The 21208-nt window shown below is 40.9% G+C and overlaps 2 protein-coding genes across 3 annotated transcripts in view; one reads left to right on the top strand and one right to left on the bottom strand.

The window, feature by feature from the left end:
• si:dkey-16j16.4 (uncharacterized) overlaps positions 1 to 21208 on the bottom strand; it is a 380812-nt gene that overhangs the window by 145186 nt on the left and 214418 nt on the right. The gene's annotated exons all lie outside the window — the stretch shown is intronic.
• Positions 1 to 21208, top strand: part of slc4a1ap (solute carrier family 4 member 1 adaptor protein) — a 109105-nt gene that overhangs the window by 18209 nt on the left and 69688 nt on the right. The window contains exons 2-6 of one of the 2 annotated variants that reach the window (XM_052024168.1): positions 2023 to 2708; positions 7700 to 7895; positions 9168 to 9290; positions 12244 to 12304; positions 18328 to 18467. In XM_052024168.1, coding sequence (XP_051880128.1) covers positions 2610 to 2708; positions 7700 to 7895; positions 9168 to 9290; positions 12244 to 12304; positions 18328 to 18467 — 619 coding nt within the window. In that variant the 5' untranslated portion in view covers positions 2023 to 2609. Of the gene's footprint in view, positions 1 to 2022; positions 2709 to 7699; positions 7896 to 9167; positions 9291 to 12243; positions 12305 to 18327; positions 18468 to 21208 lie in introns of those variants that run through there. The other variant, XM_052024169.1, reaches the window with a different exon arrangement.

Genomic DNA, 21208 nt, shown 5'->3' with positions numbered 1-21208 from the left:
ACCCCATCCAATGAAGGCAGGCGTGCCATGTGCCACCTTCACCACCTTGTCTACCTCTGTCACCACTTTTAGAAAACTATGCACTTGTACCCGTAGGTCTTTCTGTTCTACAACACTCCACAAGGCCTTGTCATTTACTCTAGGTCCAGCCCTGGTTTAACTTCCCAGAATACATCACACTCGTTTGAGTTAAATTCCATCTGCCATTCATTTGTCCACTTTCCCAGTCCCAGTTGTTCTAGATCCTCGTTGTAACCTTAGACAACCCAACAAGATCCCAATATGTGTAATCTTTAGAAGAATGGGATGATGCATTATGGGAAGTCAACTAGGGGTAGGACTTCTACAGTAAATGATAAGGCACTAAGGAATATTGACGAACAGAGAGACATAAGGAACCAAGTCCATAGTTTCCTGAAAATGTCAACACAGTTGGACAGAGTGATGAAGACATATGGCATGATTGCCTTCATAGTTCAGGGTATAGAATATGAGAGTTGCAATGTTTATGTTACAACTTTACAAAACACTGGTTAGACTGCACTTGGAGTACTGTGTGCAGTTCTGGTCGCCTCACTATAGGAAGAATATGGTTGCGCTGGAGAAAGTCTCGATGAGATTTACCAGGATGTTGCCTGGATTGGAGGTCTTTAGTTATGGGGAGAGGCTGGGGTTGTTTTCCCTAGTGCAAAGGAGATTGAGGGATGACTTGATAAAGGTATATAAAATTATAACAGGCATAAGTAGGGTAGATAGAATCTTTTTCCCAAAAACAAGAGGGCATAGATTTAAGGTGAGAGGAAGGAGGTTTAAGGGGGATCTGAGGGATAAGGTTCTACACAGACGATGGTTGATTTCCGGAATGTGCTGCAGAGGAGGTGGTAGAATTGGATACAATTGCTGCATTTAAGAGAGATTTAGACAAGCACTTGAATAGGTGGGGAATAGAAGGATATTGAGTTAGTGCAGACAAATGGGATTAGTGTAGATTGGCTAGAAGGTTGACATGGACATGGTGGACCAAAGGGTCAGTTTCTGTGCTGTGTGACTCTAACTTGCCATGGCTTACCTTACAAACATGTGACTACTACCCTGTTGGAGCAGCAGTGCACAGGAAGAGCATCCTCCATAAATTCTTCTCCTGGTAACACACTATCTTGACTTTGAAGTATATCACAGTTCCTTTGTCTTTGCTGACTCTAAATCATGGAACTCCCTCCCACACTTTCTTCACATGGTCTGCAGCAGTTTCAAGGATGTGACTCACTCCACCAACTCAATAGCAGCTGGGGACAGGTAATAAATAAGGGCTTTTCAGTGACTCCCACATCCCATGTAAGAATAAATATATTTATACCCATTAGAAGAAAGTTGAGGAAAAAATATTAATTTTTAAACTTTAGACAACAGTCATAGATTACTACAGCACAGAAACAGGCCCTTCGGCCCATCCAGTCCATGCCGACCTGTTCTGCTGCCTAGTCCCATCTACCTGCACCCAGACCATATCCCTCCAAACCCCTCCCATCCATGTATCTATCCAAACCGCTCTTAAACGTTACAATTGAACCCGCATCCACCACTTCTGCTGGCAGCCCGTTCCACACTCGCACCACCCTCTGAGTGAAGAAGTGTCCCTTCAGGTTCCCCTTAAATATTCCACCTTAAACCTATGACCTCTAGTTTGAGTCTCACCCAACCTGTGGTGTATGTATGTTATTTGATATAAGTTTTCTGATAATTATGATATTTTAAATACTGTCTTTAGCTCAGATGCAGCAGTTATTATCCATTGTGTTTTTCAGAACTGTACAGCAATAAGAGATGTAAAAAAAACACAGAAGGAGCTATTTTGCCACTATGATTGTACTGGCCTTTTGCTAGAACAATGCAAATCTAAAGCCACTGTCCTTCATTTTCCCCTAACACTGTATTGCTTTTACATCAAATATTTATCTTAATGGGTGCTTGGGTTATAGAACCATGTGTTATACTATTGCACATTTCTTTGTTCTGTTGCAGATGCATTAAATGGTGATAGTTTTAAGAAGCCCTTGCTCCCTTTGGCTCCATTGCAGAAGAAAGAGAAGACTATCCAACTAAGGCCCCTCATCATCCAGCACAGAAACAACTGAAAGTGTTAAATTTACTGAAGTGCCTACAAAGAATGAGGCAGCAACTGCAGAGAGCTTTGCGGTGCATGAGCAAGTAGCTCAGTCTAAGTCTGAAGGAAATTCCGTAGAAGATCAGGCACTCATCAAAATCCTCGCCCCAAATCTGGATTGCCAGTGACTAAGCCCAGGTCCATTCCCAGGTTACCTTCTGACAAATACAAACCCCGCCCTCCACTCCCGTATGTGGAGCCACCGTGGGGGGGTTTAGCAGAAGCTCCCTACAGCTTTGAAGTTCTCAAGAATGGCAGCATTGTCTCGGAGATCAGCCTGAATCTGAAGAGCTATTACGTTGTCGGAAGGCTTCCTGTCTGCGACATCTCTCTTGAACATCCTTCCATTTCCCGCTACCATGCCGTAGTACAGCACAGGCGAGTCGCCGATGGGGAAAGCAGCACCGGGTTTTATATTTATGACTTGGGGAGCACACATGGAACAATGATAAACAAAGAAAAAGTGGAGCCAAACTGCTACCACCGGCTTAAAGTTGGCCACGTTATTAAATTTGGAGGGAGCACAAGACTCCTGATTTTACAGGCAAGTATGGAGTCATGCAATGGTCACACACAAAAGGGGTAGGCGATTTAGCACATTGTGTCCACACCAGCTCTTCACCAGAACAACTCATTAGTTCCACACCCTAGCTTTTCCGTAGCCATACAAATGTTCCCTGAACATGTAAATATCCTGTTCTTCTTGAGGCCACAATGGAACCTGCTTCCACCACACCTGCAGGCTATACTTCCCAGATTCAAACTACACCATGCATTAAAATGTTTTTGCTCATGTTTCTATTAATTCTTGTCCCTTTTGTTTCACTGATCTCTAGTACTTGACCCTCTCCACCAATGGGAACAGCCTTGCACTATCCACTCTCCAGACCTCTTCCCATCTTATATACTTCTATCTGATCTCCCTTCGGCTTTCATCAAAGAAAACAGCCTTTCCAATCTGCTCTCATCCCAAGAGCCATTCTCATAAATCTCTGTACCCATTTCAATGCCACCACATCCTTTTTGGCAATTGGTTTATTACTGTCTCATGTACCAAGATGCAGTGAAAAAGCTTTTGTTTGCACGCCATCCAGACAGATCATTCCATATATAAATACATCGAGATAGCACAAGAGGGAGACAATAACAGAATGCAGAATATAGTGTTATAGTTACAGAGAAAGTGCAGTGCAGGTAAACAAGTAAAGCACAAGGACCACTCCAAGGTAGATTGAGAGATCAAGTGTTCATCTTTCCCCAGGGCAGAAGATACAAAAGCTTGAGAATGTGTACCACCAGGCTCAAGAGAGAAGAAAAAATGACCAGAGTGGGAAGGGTCCTTGATTATATTGGCTGCTTTCCCAAAGCAGCTGGAAGTATATTCAGAGCCATGGAGGGGAGGCTGGTTTTCGTGATAAACTGGATTGTGTTCACAACTCCACAATTTTTTGCAGTCTTGGGCAAGCTGTGATGCATCCGGATAGGATGCTTTCTATGGTGCATCTGTAAAAATTGGTGAAGGTCATTGGGGACATGCCAAATTTCCTTATCCTTCTGAGTAGAGGAGCTGGTGTGCTGTCTTTGCCATAATGTCTACCTGACTGTATCAGGACAAGTTGTTGGTGATATTTGCACAGAGGAACATGAAGCTCTCAACCATCCTGTAATGTGGTGACCAGAACTGATATTCTAGCTGAAGCTGGGCTAGTGTTTTGCAAAGGTGCAGCATGTGCTTTTATACTTCAGTGATAAAGGTCCAGAATTTTGTATTCCTTACTAACCACTTTGTCATCCTGCCCTACCACTTTCAATGACTTGTATGCTCATACACTTGGGTCCCTTTGCTCCTGCACCCCTTTTAGAACAGTATCCTTTATCCTACATTGCCTGTGCTCATTCTTTCTTCCAAAATGCATTACCTGATGCTTCGCCCCACTATACTTCAACTGCTACTGTGTGCCATTCTACCAGCCTGTTTATATTGCGCCACAATTTATCACTATCCTCTTCATGGTTCGCAGTACTGCCATGTTTTGTGTCATTCACAGTAATTTGCAAATAAATTCAACTCCAGTAAAGGGTATGTATTGATTGTTAAAATCTTGCACAGCCAGGATTGGTATACAGCTACATCCATCTGTATATCACACTTATTATGAAGTTTCAAGGATGACGTTCTGACAGAATCAAGATTAATACAGAATCTCCCTGCTAAGATAGGCTTAATTGTGTCTGGAAAGAGTACTGGGAATATTAAGACAGCCAGGTGAAGAGCAGTCATTGCAGCTTGTCAGAACTGGTGAGAACAATTTATTCATAACAAGAAATGTTTTCTGCAACATGCACTGGCATACCTTATTCTATGGACCAGTGACTTCTAGACATGATTAAGGTCCAAGAACAAATCTTCACCGGAGTTATTTTACTTTCTCAATATTCTATGCACACTGATAACTCACTTGATAGAAGGGAAGTAGATGGCCGAATCAGTTTCTTGAAGGCCAGCATGCTTCAGAACTGTGCCCAGACAGTGCACAAGACCGCAATTTAAGCCAATCCAGTTCATTGCTGTGTTCTATACGCCACACTCTTTGCATAAACAACCTGAGGTTTGGGTTACAGAATCCAATCAACATCATTTTTCACAGTGTGGTTGGACTCTATTCAATATTTTTGAGTGTTGACCATTGGTACAATGCCCATTCTGTTAAACTAATATGAAGGACCCACAAAAAAAAATCTGTAATAGTTGCCAAGTCATGTTTGTTTTTATTTGTGAGCAGGTGTGCTCTGCTTAGCAGCTGCCACTGGATCGCATGTCACTTTTTTTTTCTTTCATCTAACTGGTCCAACCAAAAGGAAAATTATCATTAAGCTCTCCACACAAACACCATACTTAATTTGTTTCCTTGTATTACTTGCAGCATCTCCAGTTGATCTCGGGGGTTTTAAGCCAAAACAGAAATGCTGGAAGAACTCAGCTAGTCATGTTCTGTGGAAAGAGACAATGACCCTTCCTCAGAACTGAGGGAAGCCTGGAGGCCTTATAGTTTCAAAGCAGAGCTGTGGGGAGGAGTGAGGTGAAAGACAAAAGTCTGTTTGGTGATGGGTTAAGACAGATCAGAAAGAGCATGAGTACTGACCATTAGCAAGGTTATTTTAAAGAAATGGAGTGAGAAGCATAATATTGGGGAAACAATGAGAGATCAGTTTTTACCTGATGCTGGAAAATTCAATGTTCTTTCCAAAAGATTGCAAAGTGCCAAGGCAGAAGATGTTATTTTAGTTTGTACTGGGCCTCACTATGGCAATGGGGGAGGCCGCAGACTGACAGAGTAGAATGGGCGTGGGATTGAGAAATAAGTGTTGTGTAACAGGAAGCTCAGGACCATCCCCGCAGACTGAGTGCAGGTGCTGCAAGAAGCAGTCACCCAATCTGTGTTTGGTTTCTCCAGTGTACAGGAAGCCAAATCGTGAATATCAAATGCAGTACACTAGACTGGAAGGGAGTGCAAGTGAATCGCTGCTTCACCTGGATTGAGTGTTTGGGTCCTTGGATGGTGGGAAGGGAAGAGGTGAATGGAGAGGTGTTGCATCTCCTCTGGTTGCCTGGGAAGGATCTATGGTGGGGACAGAAGAGAAGATCGGGGAGTCATGAAGTGAGTGGTTGCTGTGAGATGCAGAAAGGGAGGAGGGGGAGGATGTGCCTGGTGGTGGGATCATGTTGAAGCTGGCAGAAATTGTGAAGGATTTGAAAAGTTTTAACTTGGAAATCAGAACAGGCCACTGTGACTGTAGTTCCCATTTTATTTTAATTTCTCTTTCATCCCTGGTTCCTAAGAATATATTTGAATCTCTGTCATACAATGTGGAGATTGGTTTAATCTTATTTTCTTCCACTCTGTAGTTGCTTGAAGAAGTACTTTTTTAAAATATGTTTTTTCCAATTTTGATTTTCTGTATTAACAATTCACATTTTTCACTGTAATACATTATTTTTTATATTAAAATGTGGTAATTTTTTTTGCATAGACCAGTTAGAACGTAGTCTAGTACAGCATAGGAACAGGCCCTTCAGCCCACTATGTCTGCACTGAACACAACGCCAAATTAAACCAATCTCTTCTGCCTGCACATGATTCTTATCCCTCCATTCCCTGCATATTCATATTGCCTATCTAAAAGCCTCCTTTTGGACTTTATTTTGCTCACCCTATCAGGTCCCAGAGACCAATGTTTCTTCAGCTTTTTTGCATCCAGAGCCTTGTCATCAGGGTACAAAAATATTATTCTGCCACAATTAATTTCTAGTGTCACATAGCTCTTTCACAGCCTCTTTTGTCTTTTACACACATTTCTCCCATAAGTCTTTACATCCCATCTTGCAATCACCACCTCCACTAAATGTAGCACTCCTCCCTCTCCACTCTCATTTCCTGTCATTCAAAAACACCTGACTTAGATTATACCCTTTCAACATACAGAGGTGGTATTTTTAAAATGTCTCCAGGCAAGTTGCAGCATCATTATCAAACAGAATTCCCACCAAAATAAAAACAGAAAATGCTGGAGGTAGCAGATCAGCATCTAGAGTTTTTTTTTGCTTTTTTTAATATTTAAAAAAATGTCATTGAACCATGTGAGAAGATATGAGGGCATGTTACTAAAGACTATGTCTCGAAGGTAGGTTTTTAATGTGAAAAGGGCCTGAGGATGATTAGGGAGGGAATTTGGGTCTCAGAAACTGAAGGCATTCTCCAGTGGTGGACTATTTCATATCAGGATGTGTATGAAGCATGTACTTTGGAAGTGCAGAGGGCAGCACCTGCAGTCCTACACGTCATGGTCTATTTTCTAAGGCATGAGAGAATGCACATTTTATGCCAAAAATTTACACGTGCAAACAGCAAGTTTGCCCTCATGGGGTATCAACTCAACCTCCTCACCCACCCCCTCATTGAATCCACCATGGTTCTTAGGTAAAGTTTTACTGTATCACTACTCTCAATTTTTCTTTAAAGTACGGGAGTAATCAGAAAATTATAAGAGAGAGAAGCTCTCAGTACTTGCACCCAAGTATTTTTTCTCTTTATCATGCTGTTTACCTGTTGTGCATTTAACACCTCTTTCTACTATTTGCTCCTTCAACCAGACTGGGTGGGAAATAGTCAAAGTAATGATTGATGACTTTTTAAAAAGAACAATTTAACTTTCAGTAAATTCCATGTGTTCTTTTTCTCTTCTGCTCACAAAAAGAAAATTAAACATTTAACGTGGGGAAATTCCTAAAGAAATATGCAGCAGTTATCCAGTATAGGCTAACTTCTCACTAAAAGTAATGAACAAATTTATAACAGGTTTCTATTGGGGAATTTTTAAAACTTTACAAGTACTTTGGTCATTCTAATAGCAATAATAGAACATTAAACACTAGTGTATATGGGATTTGTTCTATAGCTGATTTGTTATTAATGTGGAATGATGTGACTTAACACTATTTTTTCTTTTAAATCTGTGAAACATGTACGAGTGCAGGGACCAGAAGAGGATGAAGAAGCAGAATCTGAATTCACTGTGACTGAACTGAAACAAATGAGCCAGCAGCACAAGCAGCTGGAGAAACGAATGCTGGGAGAAGATTCAGATGAGGAAGATAATGCCGGCTCTGAGTCAGTAGAGCAGCCAAGGGAGCCTGTGGCCAAAGCTGCCTCTGGGTGCACGTGGGGAATTGGTAGGTGCAGTTATATGTAGGATTACCACACCAAGTCTAGCAAGTGATGTTGAGGCACAGATCAGTCATGATCTAATTTAATGGTAGAGCAGGTCCAAGCAACTAAAGGGCCTGTACTGTGCTGTAGTGTTCTATGACTAAATGACCTTCCCTTCCTGTCTTTCAATGATGTGTAGTCCTGGAAGCCTCCTGTCTGAGGATGTTCAAGGGTGATAGCAGGAGGTCTTCTTACACAGATAGTGATCACTTTCTACATTAAAGTGGACTGCCTGAAAAGAAGGTGGAAGGTTCAAGAATAACTTTTAAAATTTAATGTCTGCTTAAGAATAAGTTACCCAGCTTTCAGGAAAGGTAAACAGTTCTGATTCTCGATAAGGATCATTTCATGAAGTACTTTACTTATCAAAGCCAAGCACAGGTTCCCTTGAACTCAGCCATGCAAGTTGTCAGTGTGCGAATAAGAGGAATGAAATGTACAAAGACCAAGATTTGAAATCACTTCATATCCCCCACATTCCCACCATTCAAATCTGGCTGTTTGTTTCTCACTAATATTTGTCTTGGGCCATTCAGATCGAGTAGAAGGACACTGGGTTTAATTAACTTGCACTCAGGAGACATTAGGAAGGATGAGGCTAACTGGGTTCTTCATCCAAATCTTTCTGGTACAATAGGCCCACAATTCTAGGTGCACATTTTTGTAATCAGTTGGTTTTAGCATTGTCTGTTTACCAACAAAACCCGATGCTTTTGAAAGGGTCATGTTCCAGACGTCTGAAGTTTTCTCAAAAATTGAGATGGTTCTATGTGGAGTACCATCAATGCAATGAGATCTAAATGCTTCAGTTAACTGCAAATCAGTAAAGCAGCTCAAGTATTAAGAAACTGGCAACTTGTCCATACTTTTCCCAAAACACTTTAATGAATAAGTAAAATGAATAAACAAAAATAAAGGCCACTTTATGCAACAAACTTGTCTTAAATTATAAATAGGACATGCTGATTGGTAAAGGTGTTGTCATCAAACTGAATTGGAAATTTTTAAAAAACAAGCTTCTTAGTTTTTCTGTCTCCCACATTCACTCCCCACTCCCTTACCTTACCTTCCTTCAAGTATCTAGCTTCTATTTACTATTTATTGCTTTGGTTAGAGATCACCAGGCAGTTGACTCCTATCTCCCAAAGCATTGAGTGATATGCTATTCAGAGAATTATCATATAAAGTAGATTGTGTCTGCCAGATCTGTGATTGGTTTTTAAATATTTCAACAGTGGAGGATGCTGTGGAGGATGAAAGTGAAGAGAACCCATATTCCATTGAATTCCAGGAAGACCGAGAAGCATTTTATATCAAAGACCCCAAGAAGGCACTTCAGGGCTTCTTTGACAGAGAAGGTAAGCATAGCCTTTCTTTTTTTTAAAAAAAAAGTTCTGCTGCCAGAAAAAGCAACACTATCAGGGAGGTGACATCACTTGAGTGGCATTCAGTTTTCAGTTTTTTTAGTTTCTTCCTTTCTTCTTGCTTGAAGGCATGAATCATTGCTGAGGTATGGTTCTGTGAGATCTCTTTAGTTCTTCACCCAAGCCATAATTCTTCATTTCTTAACCCACATAATGATCATCCATCAGATATTTAATTGTGGGGGTGCACAACTGAGCTTAATTATGTCTCCTGCCCCTCCCCTCCAGCAAGTCAGTGAGAAGCATGCAAGCAGGGTGACTTGTTGGGATTTGAGAGCAAAAGCAATGTACTTTTCTTGGAATTAATTTTGTTGGATTTCTTGTTTTAGTCTCATTCCTTTTGCTGCTATCTTTTCCTATCCTATTTGCTAAATTCTCCAAATTCTCACCCTTGTTGAGATGCTGCCTGACTTGCTGAGTTCCTCCAGTACTACTACTTTGTGTTGCTCCAGATCCCAGCGTCTGCAGAATCTCTTGTGTCCTCATTTGACATGTAATTTGCATTATGGCAGAAGAGTGGCCAAGGAATGTTTTAGAATAGGAGAAGAAATAATGGAAGTTTGACCAGAGGCATACTATTAAGTCCGAGCTTTATAGTGTTGATCCACACAGTACCTGACCTGGGTTTGATTCCTGTGCAGAGGGTGTTGGACAGCTCTTTAGTTTCCAAGTTCTGTATGCCATGCATACTAATATTCTCCACAGATAAATTAAAAGTTCTGGTTTACATGGAAACACAAATGTTTCAGGAATCATGATGGAGACATTTTCCCCATTGTGGAACTCATTCATCCCAAATATCTCCATGCACCTGAAGATAATATCTGACCACCTGCTGGGGAGGGAAATGTAAGGAAAGAAATAAATTACCCAGTGGTCTGGGTTAAGTGTAAAATATTTCTGTGCAATTCAATTTAAAACTGTCCTGCAGGCAGTTTTGTGCTTATCAGATTAAAAGAGTTACTGCTGTGCTGAGAGAGGTTACCATCGATCTGTGTGCAAGTGTTTCAATGGAGAAAAACAGTTTCTCCTCCCTTTGATATTTAAGCAACATTTTCAAAAACTGCCATGGTATTTAGAAAGTCCCTGAATAGCTGCTGGTTGGCATTATAAATATACACAACCTGACCAATCAGCTACCTAATCCAATCCTCTCAAAGTGTATCCCAGTAAATCGCTGGCTTGTTTCTTGGAGTGAGCTCACCCAGCAACACTTGCTAGCTTAAAACCTGCAGGAAGCATCAGTAAATAAACTGCGCGAGAACGTGAAAGGGACTTGTTTTGATTCAAGTCCCGCTGGAACTTGTGGAATGAACATTGTCTATTATTTTTGATCCAGATAAACACCAGACAAGCACAATTATTAATGAAGTATGATACTGCTCACTTTTCTTTTGCATACAATTTAAAAGGTGTGGCTCCTGGGGGTTTTCTTTCAGTGGGTTGGGGGATACTGCGGCGTTTTGGAAATTTTCATGTTCCCTGATGCTTTGTGTATGTAAGAACGGATTGAGCTGCTTTTAATCAGACTCTTAAAGCTCTTAATCATTTGCAGCGTGCATTTTATGTGATGGACGTTGTTTTTTTCCAAGCTTTGTGAAAGTTCCAGTGGCAGCATTGTTTTTGCCGATCTGTCTCCTTTGAGTCTATTTCCAATCCTAAATCAGATGATTGTGGGTTTGAACTACTCAGGTATGTAATCCAGTGGTACTCCAGCAGAGACTGCCTTCGCAATGGAGCATTAAACTGATGTCTGTTTACCTTTCGATATTTTAAGTGGCCATCAGTGGTCTCATGACAATGTATAAAGATGAGCAGGGAGATTCCCTTGGTGGCCTATTATTTCCTCTTTTACCAATGCAATTGCATCTTGTAGTCATATTCTGTTTTTATTCTAGAAAGCATTCTATGGCACATTAAAAGGCAAAGGATGGATAAAAGAATGAAGACAAGAATGGCAAACTTAGCAGTGATATGAAAATTAGTTGAAAAATTAATATGTTTGGGTCCTCCCCAGTTTACAGCGCGGTTCCGTTCCTGAGAACTGTTCGTAACCCGGACACTTCACGTAAATGCAGACGTGAACCGAGTTCCCACACAGCAGAAGATGCCTGAGGCAGCCGGCAAATCCATCCCGCCAGTCGCCCAAATTCATATGTATGGGGGTCAGGCATTCATAACCTGGGGAGGACCTGTAAAAGTGGAAACTCTACCACCAATGATTAGATCTAAGGTGCCTAGAAAGGGTGTTAGAAATCCTTCCCCACCCCCAAATCAAAATACCGAGGGTCAATGGGCTGTTGGAGCTTTGGGGCTTGACATAGTTTAATGGTTATTTGGTGAATGTACTGCAGATGAGGCGACGTAATACAAAGGCAAGTGATTTAATCAAATTGTGGATAGTGTCCAAGAGGATAAATGGACTACTTCTGTCTCTATAGTTCCTAAAAGCCCAGACTTCGATGTTGGAAGATTGAACTTGCTTTTGCAGCTGGCAAAGTGAAGCCACCAATTTTGGCCATTCAATATCGCCATTGACCATCCCATCAATTAGTATAACTTTTGATGTCTGCAATTTGACCAATAAAATCTGGCAGCATTTTAATGAGGTTGATGGGAATACCTGTACTTCAGATTAACTGAGCACTTCCTCACTCTCATGTGCTAGATTCTGTTGTTTGCATAATGTCTACCAGGTTTTGTACGTGACAGTCGCTGCACTTTATTGGGGTGCTTTTAGTTCATTTCCGGGAGTAAAGATGAAGTGTTATACCACTGTTATCTTTACAGTTTATATGATGTTAATTATGTAGCTACTGTTGAATTACTATCGCAAAATCAGTATTTCAACATGTCTGTTATACAGTCCATTTCCCTTTTCTTGCAGGTGAGGAGCTGGAATACGAGTATGATGAGCGAGGCTCCGGTACTTGGGTCTGCAGAGTCAGGTATTTAGACATTATCAAAATATTATTAAAATCACTTGCTTCACAGTCCTGGGCATTAAATTACTTGTGATAGCTAATATAATAGTCTTCCCTGGCTAAGGGTACGTCAGTACTTTGAGTCTGTCATTATTTGTCATTTAAGTGTGTCATTATTTGACATTTAAAAAAAAAATTGTCATCCTTGCCCCACAGAAACAAACAGGAGTCGATGAAACCTGACTCTAATACAGCAATCACGATGAGTAGCAATTGCATGCAGACTTTGCTCATTGAGTCTCCCTTTTCTCAACTTGAGCACCTTTGCACTTTTGCAGAGGCGCTGACATCATTTGCAGTGCCCACCTTACTGGAAGATCAAAGTTATTTTTCAAAAAAGGACTCTTCCCCACCAGACATGGCAGATCCCAATAAATTTTGTCAACTAGCCTATGTGATTCTAATTGCGCAAGTGCCTAGATTATGTAGTCTCGCTACCTTGCAGATCTTTACATCAGTAAATTTCAGAATATAATAAATTGTTGCATCAGGATTCAGAACTAGGGACTTGTTAATTTTGAAGACTCCAGAATGGGAAACAAAATGGAATAAAAGTTGATGCTGTAAAATAATCTTCCTGTTAAGATGTTTTCATCATGTGAAAAATGATCCAGTATTTAGTAAGTATGCTCGTGGTGGAAAACTTTAAATTTATTCTAAGCTTTAAACAGATGTCAAATTTCGGTACTGTTTGTAATTAAATGGTAGTCGTACGTCAGATGCTGGGACATATACCTGGGTCTAATACTTATCAGGCAACGCTTGTGGCTTCAGTTAACTTCATTGCATTCTGGCAAATACCAGAGTACTAATTTTCCAAAAAGGTTCCTCAAAGGAAAGTTCAGTGGAGAATCACATACATTCTGATGGCATTCAGGAACAAGGCCTATGTCCTTCAAGCCTGCTTTCAATTCTACCGCAGCTCCATATTTCTGCCATATTCTTTAATTCCCTTATATTCTTGCAGTTTACTTCTAAGTGATTTCTTGTCTAACATCCAGTGAAAGTAGCTGATCTAAGACAAATTTCCCTTACTGAAAACAATATGTTGGGGCGAAGCTTGACTGATTGTTCCCTCTCATGCCTAGTTACATTCTTAATAAACTAGGTTGGTCATATATCCAAGGCAGCAGACAAGATCTTGTTAGAAATGGGGATAAATGGTGCTGTAGGAGCTCTTGGCTCACTCTCTATTGTTCTCTTTGCCACAAAGTAGTACACAGTAGAGACACCAATTTGAAATAGGAAGCCTATTGTCTCCTATTTCAATGGGGTGATGTGTGACTTAAATACCTAAGAAAAGAGGAACTGCAAGAATGAACAGTTGAATATCATGAAATAAATAAAATAATGATTCTGTGACGATAATCAAGAGGAATTGGTGGTGATTCAGCTTTTGTTAGAGATGGTCGTTGTCTGGCACTGGTGTCATATGATTATTGTTGCTATACTTACCAGCCCCTACCCGAAGGTTGTTTTGGTGTTGCTGCTTGTAGCCACAGATTGCTGCATTATCTGAAAAACAACCAGTGAAACTGAATATTGTACAATCTTCACCAATCAGTTATGTGCCCCAATTAGACTTACGGTATGCCAGCATCAGTTCAAAGTTCGTAAATGTTTTCTTTTAAAACTGAATAATAGTGAATAATGCGAGAATTCATGAGGATGTTGGTTGGTAAAATATGCAGACAGTTAAAATTTATTACTCTTCTGTGTTAAATTACTTTGTAGAAAAGGTGAAAAGAAGGATATGAAAATACTGGGTACAGTGTTATAGGAGCTATGTGCAAAGAGGTACCTGATGACACGTACCCAAATCTTTAAAGGCGGCAGACCAACTTGAGCAGATTGTTTCAACTGCTTATGGAATAATTATCAGTAGAGGAATAGATTACATAATCAAGAGATTGAATTTATAAACAACGTTTGTTCGCCTCAGCAGCTGAATTGTCTGCAGTTCCAGGCACCATACTTTATGAGAACTTTAAGGCTTTGGAGGACGGTGCAAAAGGTTTACTGCAATAGTCACGCAGTATTGTAACACCCTTTGGCCCACCATCCACACTGGCCATCAACACCCATTTACACTAATCTCTTTTTTTATTCTCCCCCAGATTCCATCACTCATCTACTCACTAGGAGCAATTTACATTGGCCAATTAACTTGCTAACCTGCACGTTTTGAGATGTGGGTGGAAACTGGAGCACCCAAACGAAACCCATGTGGTCACTAGGAAACATGCAAACTCCACACAGGCTGCGCCAGAGGTCACAATTGAACATGGTTGCTGGAGCTGTGTGACAGCAGCTGTACTAGCTGTGCCATTGTGCCGTCCTTTAATTGGTTGGCTCATTATTGTCACTTGTACTGAGGTACAGTGGAAAAATTTGTCTTGCATGCTGTTTGTACAGATCAATTCATTACACAGTGCATTGAGGTAGTACAAGGTAAAAGCAATAACTGAATACCGAGTGAAGTGTCACAGCTACAGGGAAGTGCATTGCAGGTAGACAATAAGGTGCAAGGTCATAACGAGGTAGATTGTGAGCTCAAAAGTCCATCTCATCATATAAGGGAACTGTTCAATAGTCTTATCACAATGGGATAGAAGCTGTCCTTGAGCCTGGTGGTATGTGCCCTCAGGTTTCTGTATCTTCTGCCTGATGGGAGAAGGGAGAAGAGAGAATGACCCGGGTGAGTGGGGTCTTTGGTTATGCTGGCTGCTTCACCGAGGCAGCCAGAGGTATAGATGGAGTCTGTGGAGGGGAGGCTAGTTTCTGTGTCCACAACTCTCTGCAGTTTCTTGCGGTCCTGGGCAGTGCAGTTGCTATACCAAGCTGTGATGTATCCAGATAGGATGCTTTCTATGGTGCATCGATAAAAGTTGGAGAGTGTCAAAGGGGACATGCTGAATTTCTTTAGCCTCCTAAGGAAGTAGAGGTGCTGGTGGTGTCTACGTGGTTGGACCAGGACAACCTATTGGTAATGTTCACTCCAAGGAACTTGAAGCTCTCAACCCGCTCGACCTCAACACCATTGATGTAGACAGGTGCATGTACACTGCCCCCTTTCCTGAAGTCAATGACCAACTCTTTTGTTTTGCTAACATTGAGGGAAATGTTTCAAGGGACAGTTTTGTGTAGAGACTGGTGAAGCTGGAGCTGTCCTCCTTAAGTAAATGGTTGAGAGAAGATTTAAAAAATATATTTTCAAAGAGCAAGAAGAAACTGATTCTGGTGGTAGAAGGGTTTGATATAGTAGTTGGTATGTGAGGTAGTGGATAGGTTCCAAAGCTAGTAACCCAGTGTAAACATCCAGAGACATGAGTACATTGGTATAGAGGTGGGAGGGAGTACCTCTGGAGCCTTAAACATCTTCTCCAGGCCCCATGAAGTCTCATGGAATCGTGTAAAACATGATCAAGAAAACCTCATGATTACAATCTACTGACCTCCTTCAAGTGCTCCTCCATGAGCAGTACTTGGGGGGGGGGGGGGGGGGTGGGTAGGGTGGGGCAGGTAGCACAGAAATGATCTAGGGCACAAAGTATGCTCTGGACAGGTGACTTGAATATCCATGGTTATTGCTATCACTGACTGAGTCCTGAAGGAGACGGTGCCAGAACTGGTTTACAGCAGATGATGAGCAACTCAACATGAGGGAAATATTTCTTTTGCTTTGCACACTCATCTGTCTGACTGATTCAGATACAGTATCTCTGTCCTTGACACCATTGGTAGGAGAGACCACCACAGTCCCGTCTTCACACTGAGGACACCCTCCATCGTGTTGTGTGACACTACGGTCATGCTAAATGGGACAGAGTCAGAACAAACCTGTTTATGACTACCTGTGAACTAAAGAGTATGCAGTAGATGCAGCTAACAGATCCCATGGCTAATGGAGCATACAAAAGCTCTACAGTCCTGTCCTATCTTGTCGTGGATGGAGGTGGACAAATTAAAAGCTAATGGAAGGAGGATGCTTCAAGAACATCCCTTTTTTCTGACAATGTTACAGGCCAGCGTGTGAGTGCTGAAGGCAAGGCTGAAGTATTTGCAAGGAGTAGCAAGTAGATGATCCATCTTGGCTTCCTCCTGAGATCTCCACCATCACAGAAGCCAGTCTTCAGCCAATTCAATTCACTCCACTTGACGTCAGTGCTGGATATAACAAAGACTTCTGGACTAGAAAACATCCCATCTCCACTGCTGAAGACTTGTGCTCTAGCCATCTATTCTAATAAAACTCTAGCATCTTCCCAACAATGTGGAAAATTGTCTGGGTATATCCTGTCCACAAAAAAGCAGGAGAAATCAAATCCAGCTAATGAATGTCCAATCAGTCTAATCTCAATTATCAGCAATGTAGTGAAAGGTGTCAGACACAGTGCTGTCAAGTAGCACTAACTTGCCAATAACCTATTTGCCAACATCCATTTTGGATTTTACTGGTGCCATTGTGGTCCAGACCTCACCACACCCTTGAGCCAAACATGGACCAAAGAGTTGAATTCTGGAGATGAATTGAGAATGATCCCAAGACAATATTGAACCAAGTATGGCATCAAGAAGCTCTGGTAAAACCGAAGCCAATGGGCATTGTAGGGACTTAATTCCAATGGTCACACCTTGCAAAAAGTAATCTTAATATGATTGTTGGAGACTAATCATCCTAGACCCTGTACATTGCTGCAGGAGTTCCTCAGGGCACTCTGAGGTGTGTCTATCTTCAGCTGCTTCACCAGTGACTGACCTTCCATCCTAAGGTTTGGACATTAGCATACTTCATAATTTTAAGTTCCATTTGCATCCCTCAGAAAAAGAAGCAGTCCATGACCAAATGCAATAAGACCAAGACAGCATTCAGGCATTGCTGATAAGTGGCAAGTAAGAGTCATACCATACAAGTCCTGCATGATAACCATCAGTTATTGATGGCACCTACCCTTGACATTCAACGGCATTACCATTGTTGAATCCACCACCAACATTCTTGGGGGTGGGGGAATTACCGTTGACCAGAAATTCAGCTGGACCAGCCATAAAAAATATAGTGGCTCCAAGTGCAGGTTAGAAGCTGCATAGTGGCACATTGGTTTGGTTACTGGCCCAGCAGCCAGTAAACTAGGCAAGTCTGACAGCAGTTCCCAAATTCCTGACCTCTGCCACCATGAAGAGCAAAGGCAGGGATGGGCAATAAATATTGGGCGTTGCCAGCAACTCTTGCATCCCAAATGATGAATAAATAAAGGTAACTGTAGGACACAGATTTAAGGTGGTTTGCAAAGAATTCAACAATTCTAGATTTTTTTTAACACACTGGGTTGTCTGAACAGATACTGGAGAAGCAGGTTTAATGCTAACTTTCAAGGAAGAGAATAAGATTTGGGGGTTACGTGGAAGGTGCAGCAGAGTGAGATTAATTGGGTGGCTTTTTTTAAAAGGCAGCACAAGATAAGATCTCTTTATTAGTCACATGTACATCGAAACATACAGTGAAATACATCTTTTGCGTAGTGATTTGGGGTGCAGCCCACAAGTGTCACCACGCTTCTGGCGCCAACAAAGCATGCCCAGAATTTCCTAACCTGTATGTCTTTGGAAGAATCCGAGCACCCGGAGGAAACCCATGCAGACACAGAGAGAACGTACAAACTCCTTACAGACAGTGGCTGGATTTGAACCCGGGTCACTGGCGCTGTAAAGCATTATGCTAACCACTATGCTACCATGCCTGCCATGGTATGCTGCCATGGTATGCTACCATGGATTGAATGGCATCTGTCCTTGCGCAATTCTGTGATAATCACAATTCGAGGAATTTATTCTGGATTGAAATCTGGATGAAATGGGGCAAACCAGAATACTTTTTAACCACTTTTGCCCTGAATAAGGGAAGGGTGTGTGTGTTCATGTTTTTTCAACTTATCCCTGTTTGTTGTTTTCATTGATACACATGAAGTATGTTGTATCTCCTTTAGGCTACCGGTGACTGATGCGCTAGGAAAAGAGCTTGTTGCAGAAGTGACACACAGTGGCAAAAAGAAAGAAGCCATGGTTCAGTGTTCACTGGAGGCCTGCAGGATATTGGATGCCAGAGGTGTTCTACGCCTGGAGGCAGGTTGGTATTACTCGAGCTTGTTTTTGAAAATATTGCCAAACAAATTGCATTAACAAGAAATTGATTTCAGTCCATGGACTTATTTGGCACACTTGGAAACTGCATTGGAGAGAAGATACTGTAGGCAAGATCCCCCTCCAATGATAGTGCCCTTTCTCTCCAAATCAAGAATTAAATCTTGAGAGAGCAAGAGGTTCACTTTGTAAATGGGAATTCAAATTAGTCAGTCCAGGGATTGATTCTGAAAGAGCATCAAAAATTAAATCGGTTTCCCTTCTTAACTGCTTGATTTATCTCCAAAGTAGGCAACATTTCAGATTCAATTAGGACTGAATGAATTGCCAAAGGGGCACCCATAAAATGAATTGAAACAGAATTGAGATGGATTGTGTATAAGTTATTAGGGCAGGCATTGTTGCCAACGTAACTGAGGGATTTTATCTGAACAATCTCCGTCTTTGCATTGACTGGGTAATCAAGAGTTCAACGCTGATGCTCAGCAATGTAGAACTTTATAGTGCGTGTGGAGGCCATTAGTGCCAGCTCTTCGCTTGAACAATTTGAAACTAGTCCCAGTGCTCATTCGCATACCCTTTGCTTCAAGTATTTATCCACTTTCCTCTTTAAAGATGCAATGATTTCTGTTTTGATTGATCATTTTGGCAAAGCATTCTATGCTCCAACAACATCCTGCATTAAAAAAAATTCTATTCTCTTCACTTACATGCAGTGATCATTTTAAACTGATGATTTCTCGTCACCACCCCCAACCAGAAGAAACAGCCTTTTCATAAAACTATCAAACCTTGATAATTTTAAAATGTTTCAAATAAATTTCTTCTCATCTTTCTCCATTCTCATGAGAATGCTCTCAGGTATCTCAAGCAATGCTCTCCTCATAACTCAAATTTGCCATTCTTAGCCCCATCCTAGTAATTCCACACTTTTGAAGTATTTTACTGATTTAATGAACTCTATAACAAAACTGCACACTGTGGCTTACCCAAGTTTTGTACTGATCCATTATCATTCTTGACTGCTTTAACTATAAGGCCTAGTTTTCTTCTGGCCATTTTATGCCTTCATTAAACCTCACTTGCACTTTCAAAGAGTTATCTATTTGTATTTTCTATTCCTGAAAACCAATCAATGTCTTTCTCAGAGAACCTTTCTTCTTTCTTGGATCTCCCTGTCTCTCTGTGGCTACCACAAAAAAAACGTGTTGGTGTGGCCTCATTCTCGTATTCCTGTTAGTCACCACTCTGAAAACCTGAGGTTTGGGAGCAGGGACCAGGGTGACCTTAACTCTTATTTATTAATGTTTTTCTCCTTAATCCACCTTTCATCCCATTGAGGAGGTATCTGCCTTCCACTTGGTGGCTCACACAGCTGTGGTCTGTAAATTGTCATGAGAAATATTCTTAAATCCATGTTCTACTGTTCTTAGTAGCTATGCGAAAGCTTGCTTTATCTTTTGGACCATACTGACTGATGTTCAGTTGCGTATCATTCATTTTAAAATTAAAACAATTAAAAGTTTAAGAAACAAAGTCCTGGTCAGGCAGTAATAATTTCATATGGTTGTCTGTCTCAGAAGCCCAGGCTTGGGAACAGCATATCATACTTTGCTTCTTTTCTAAAAGTTGAAGCAAAGCTCTGTGTTACTTTAGAGATACAAGTGTGTGAATTGAAACACAATTGAAATGGATTATTAATCACATATTTAAGTCATGTGTGTGCAGCTTGCATCAAAGTCTCTTTCCTACAGTAGTTCTAAATATTTGAAAAGTTAACATGCTGCTTCTCCTCAATATTTGTGAGGAAAACAAATTCAAGTGAACAGATTATATTAGTCTGGATGTTGCAATATAATGCAACTGAATAAAAATACTTGATTCTTTTTCAGCACAGGTGGAAGGCTTAAGGAATAGCTTAATATGACTCAAAATGGTGCTGTCTAGATTAATTTCCATTCCACTATTACCAACTCAGAGGATGTTGAAATGAAGCCCAAGCTCTTTCCAACTGGGAAGGGAAAATGAGAAGGCAGATTTCTGTATACCTTTTGCACCTCTGCTAACTGATAAGATGCAAGTTAGGAGGGAATTCTCATTTCATTTGGCTTGCATTGGAAGCTATTGAGCACAAAATAATCAGAAAAGAAGTAATAATACACCGAGAATACACCTACAAATAATTTCTAAAAGTGTATGATGTTTGATGCATTTTGACAAAGTACTTATATTGCATAAATGCATGTGACTTTTTAAAAACGTTTGACCATAATTACATTCAGACCCTTAAAAGGGGAGGTGAAATCTATTCTGTAACCATTTCATTATGGGGAATTGTCCTTTGTAACGACTATATTCAGATTCAATAGCAAAAGCAACATATTCATAAAGCACCTTTTAACGGTATATAAATATTTAAAAGCACTTGAGAGTGTCAAACAAAATTTGACACTGATCCACATTAGGAATATTAGGTCAGAGTGTTCCAAGAAGCTTGTAAAAGGGAGAAAGAGAGGTGGTGGGGCAGAGGTGTTTAGGGAGGGAATTCTTGAGGTTAGGGCCTTGAAGATATGAATGCCAGCAGTGGAGTAAATTTGGGAATGCTGAAGAGGCCGGCATTGGATGAGTACAGCCAAATTGGAAGAGATTATAGAGATAGACAAGTCTATAAAAGGATTTGAAAACACAGATGGGAATTCTAAAATCAAGGTATAGGTCAGCAAATAC

Source organism: Pristis pectinata, chromosome 10, assembly GCF_009764475.1.
Source record: "Pristis pectinata isolate sPriPec2 chromosome 10, sPriPec2.1.pri, whole genome shotgun sequence".
NCBI lineage: Eukaryota > Metazoa > Chordata > Chondrichthyes > Rhinopristiformes > Pristidae > Pristis > Pristis pectinata.
Note: the sequence above shows the minus strand (reverse complement) of the source record. Positions and strands in the feature narration are given on the sequence as shown.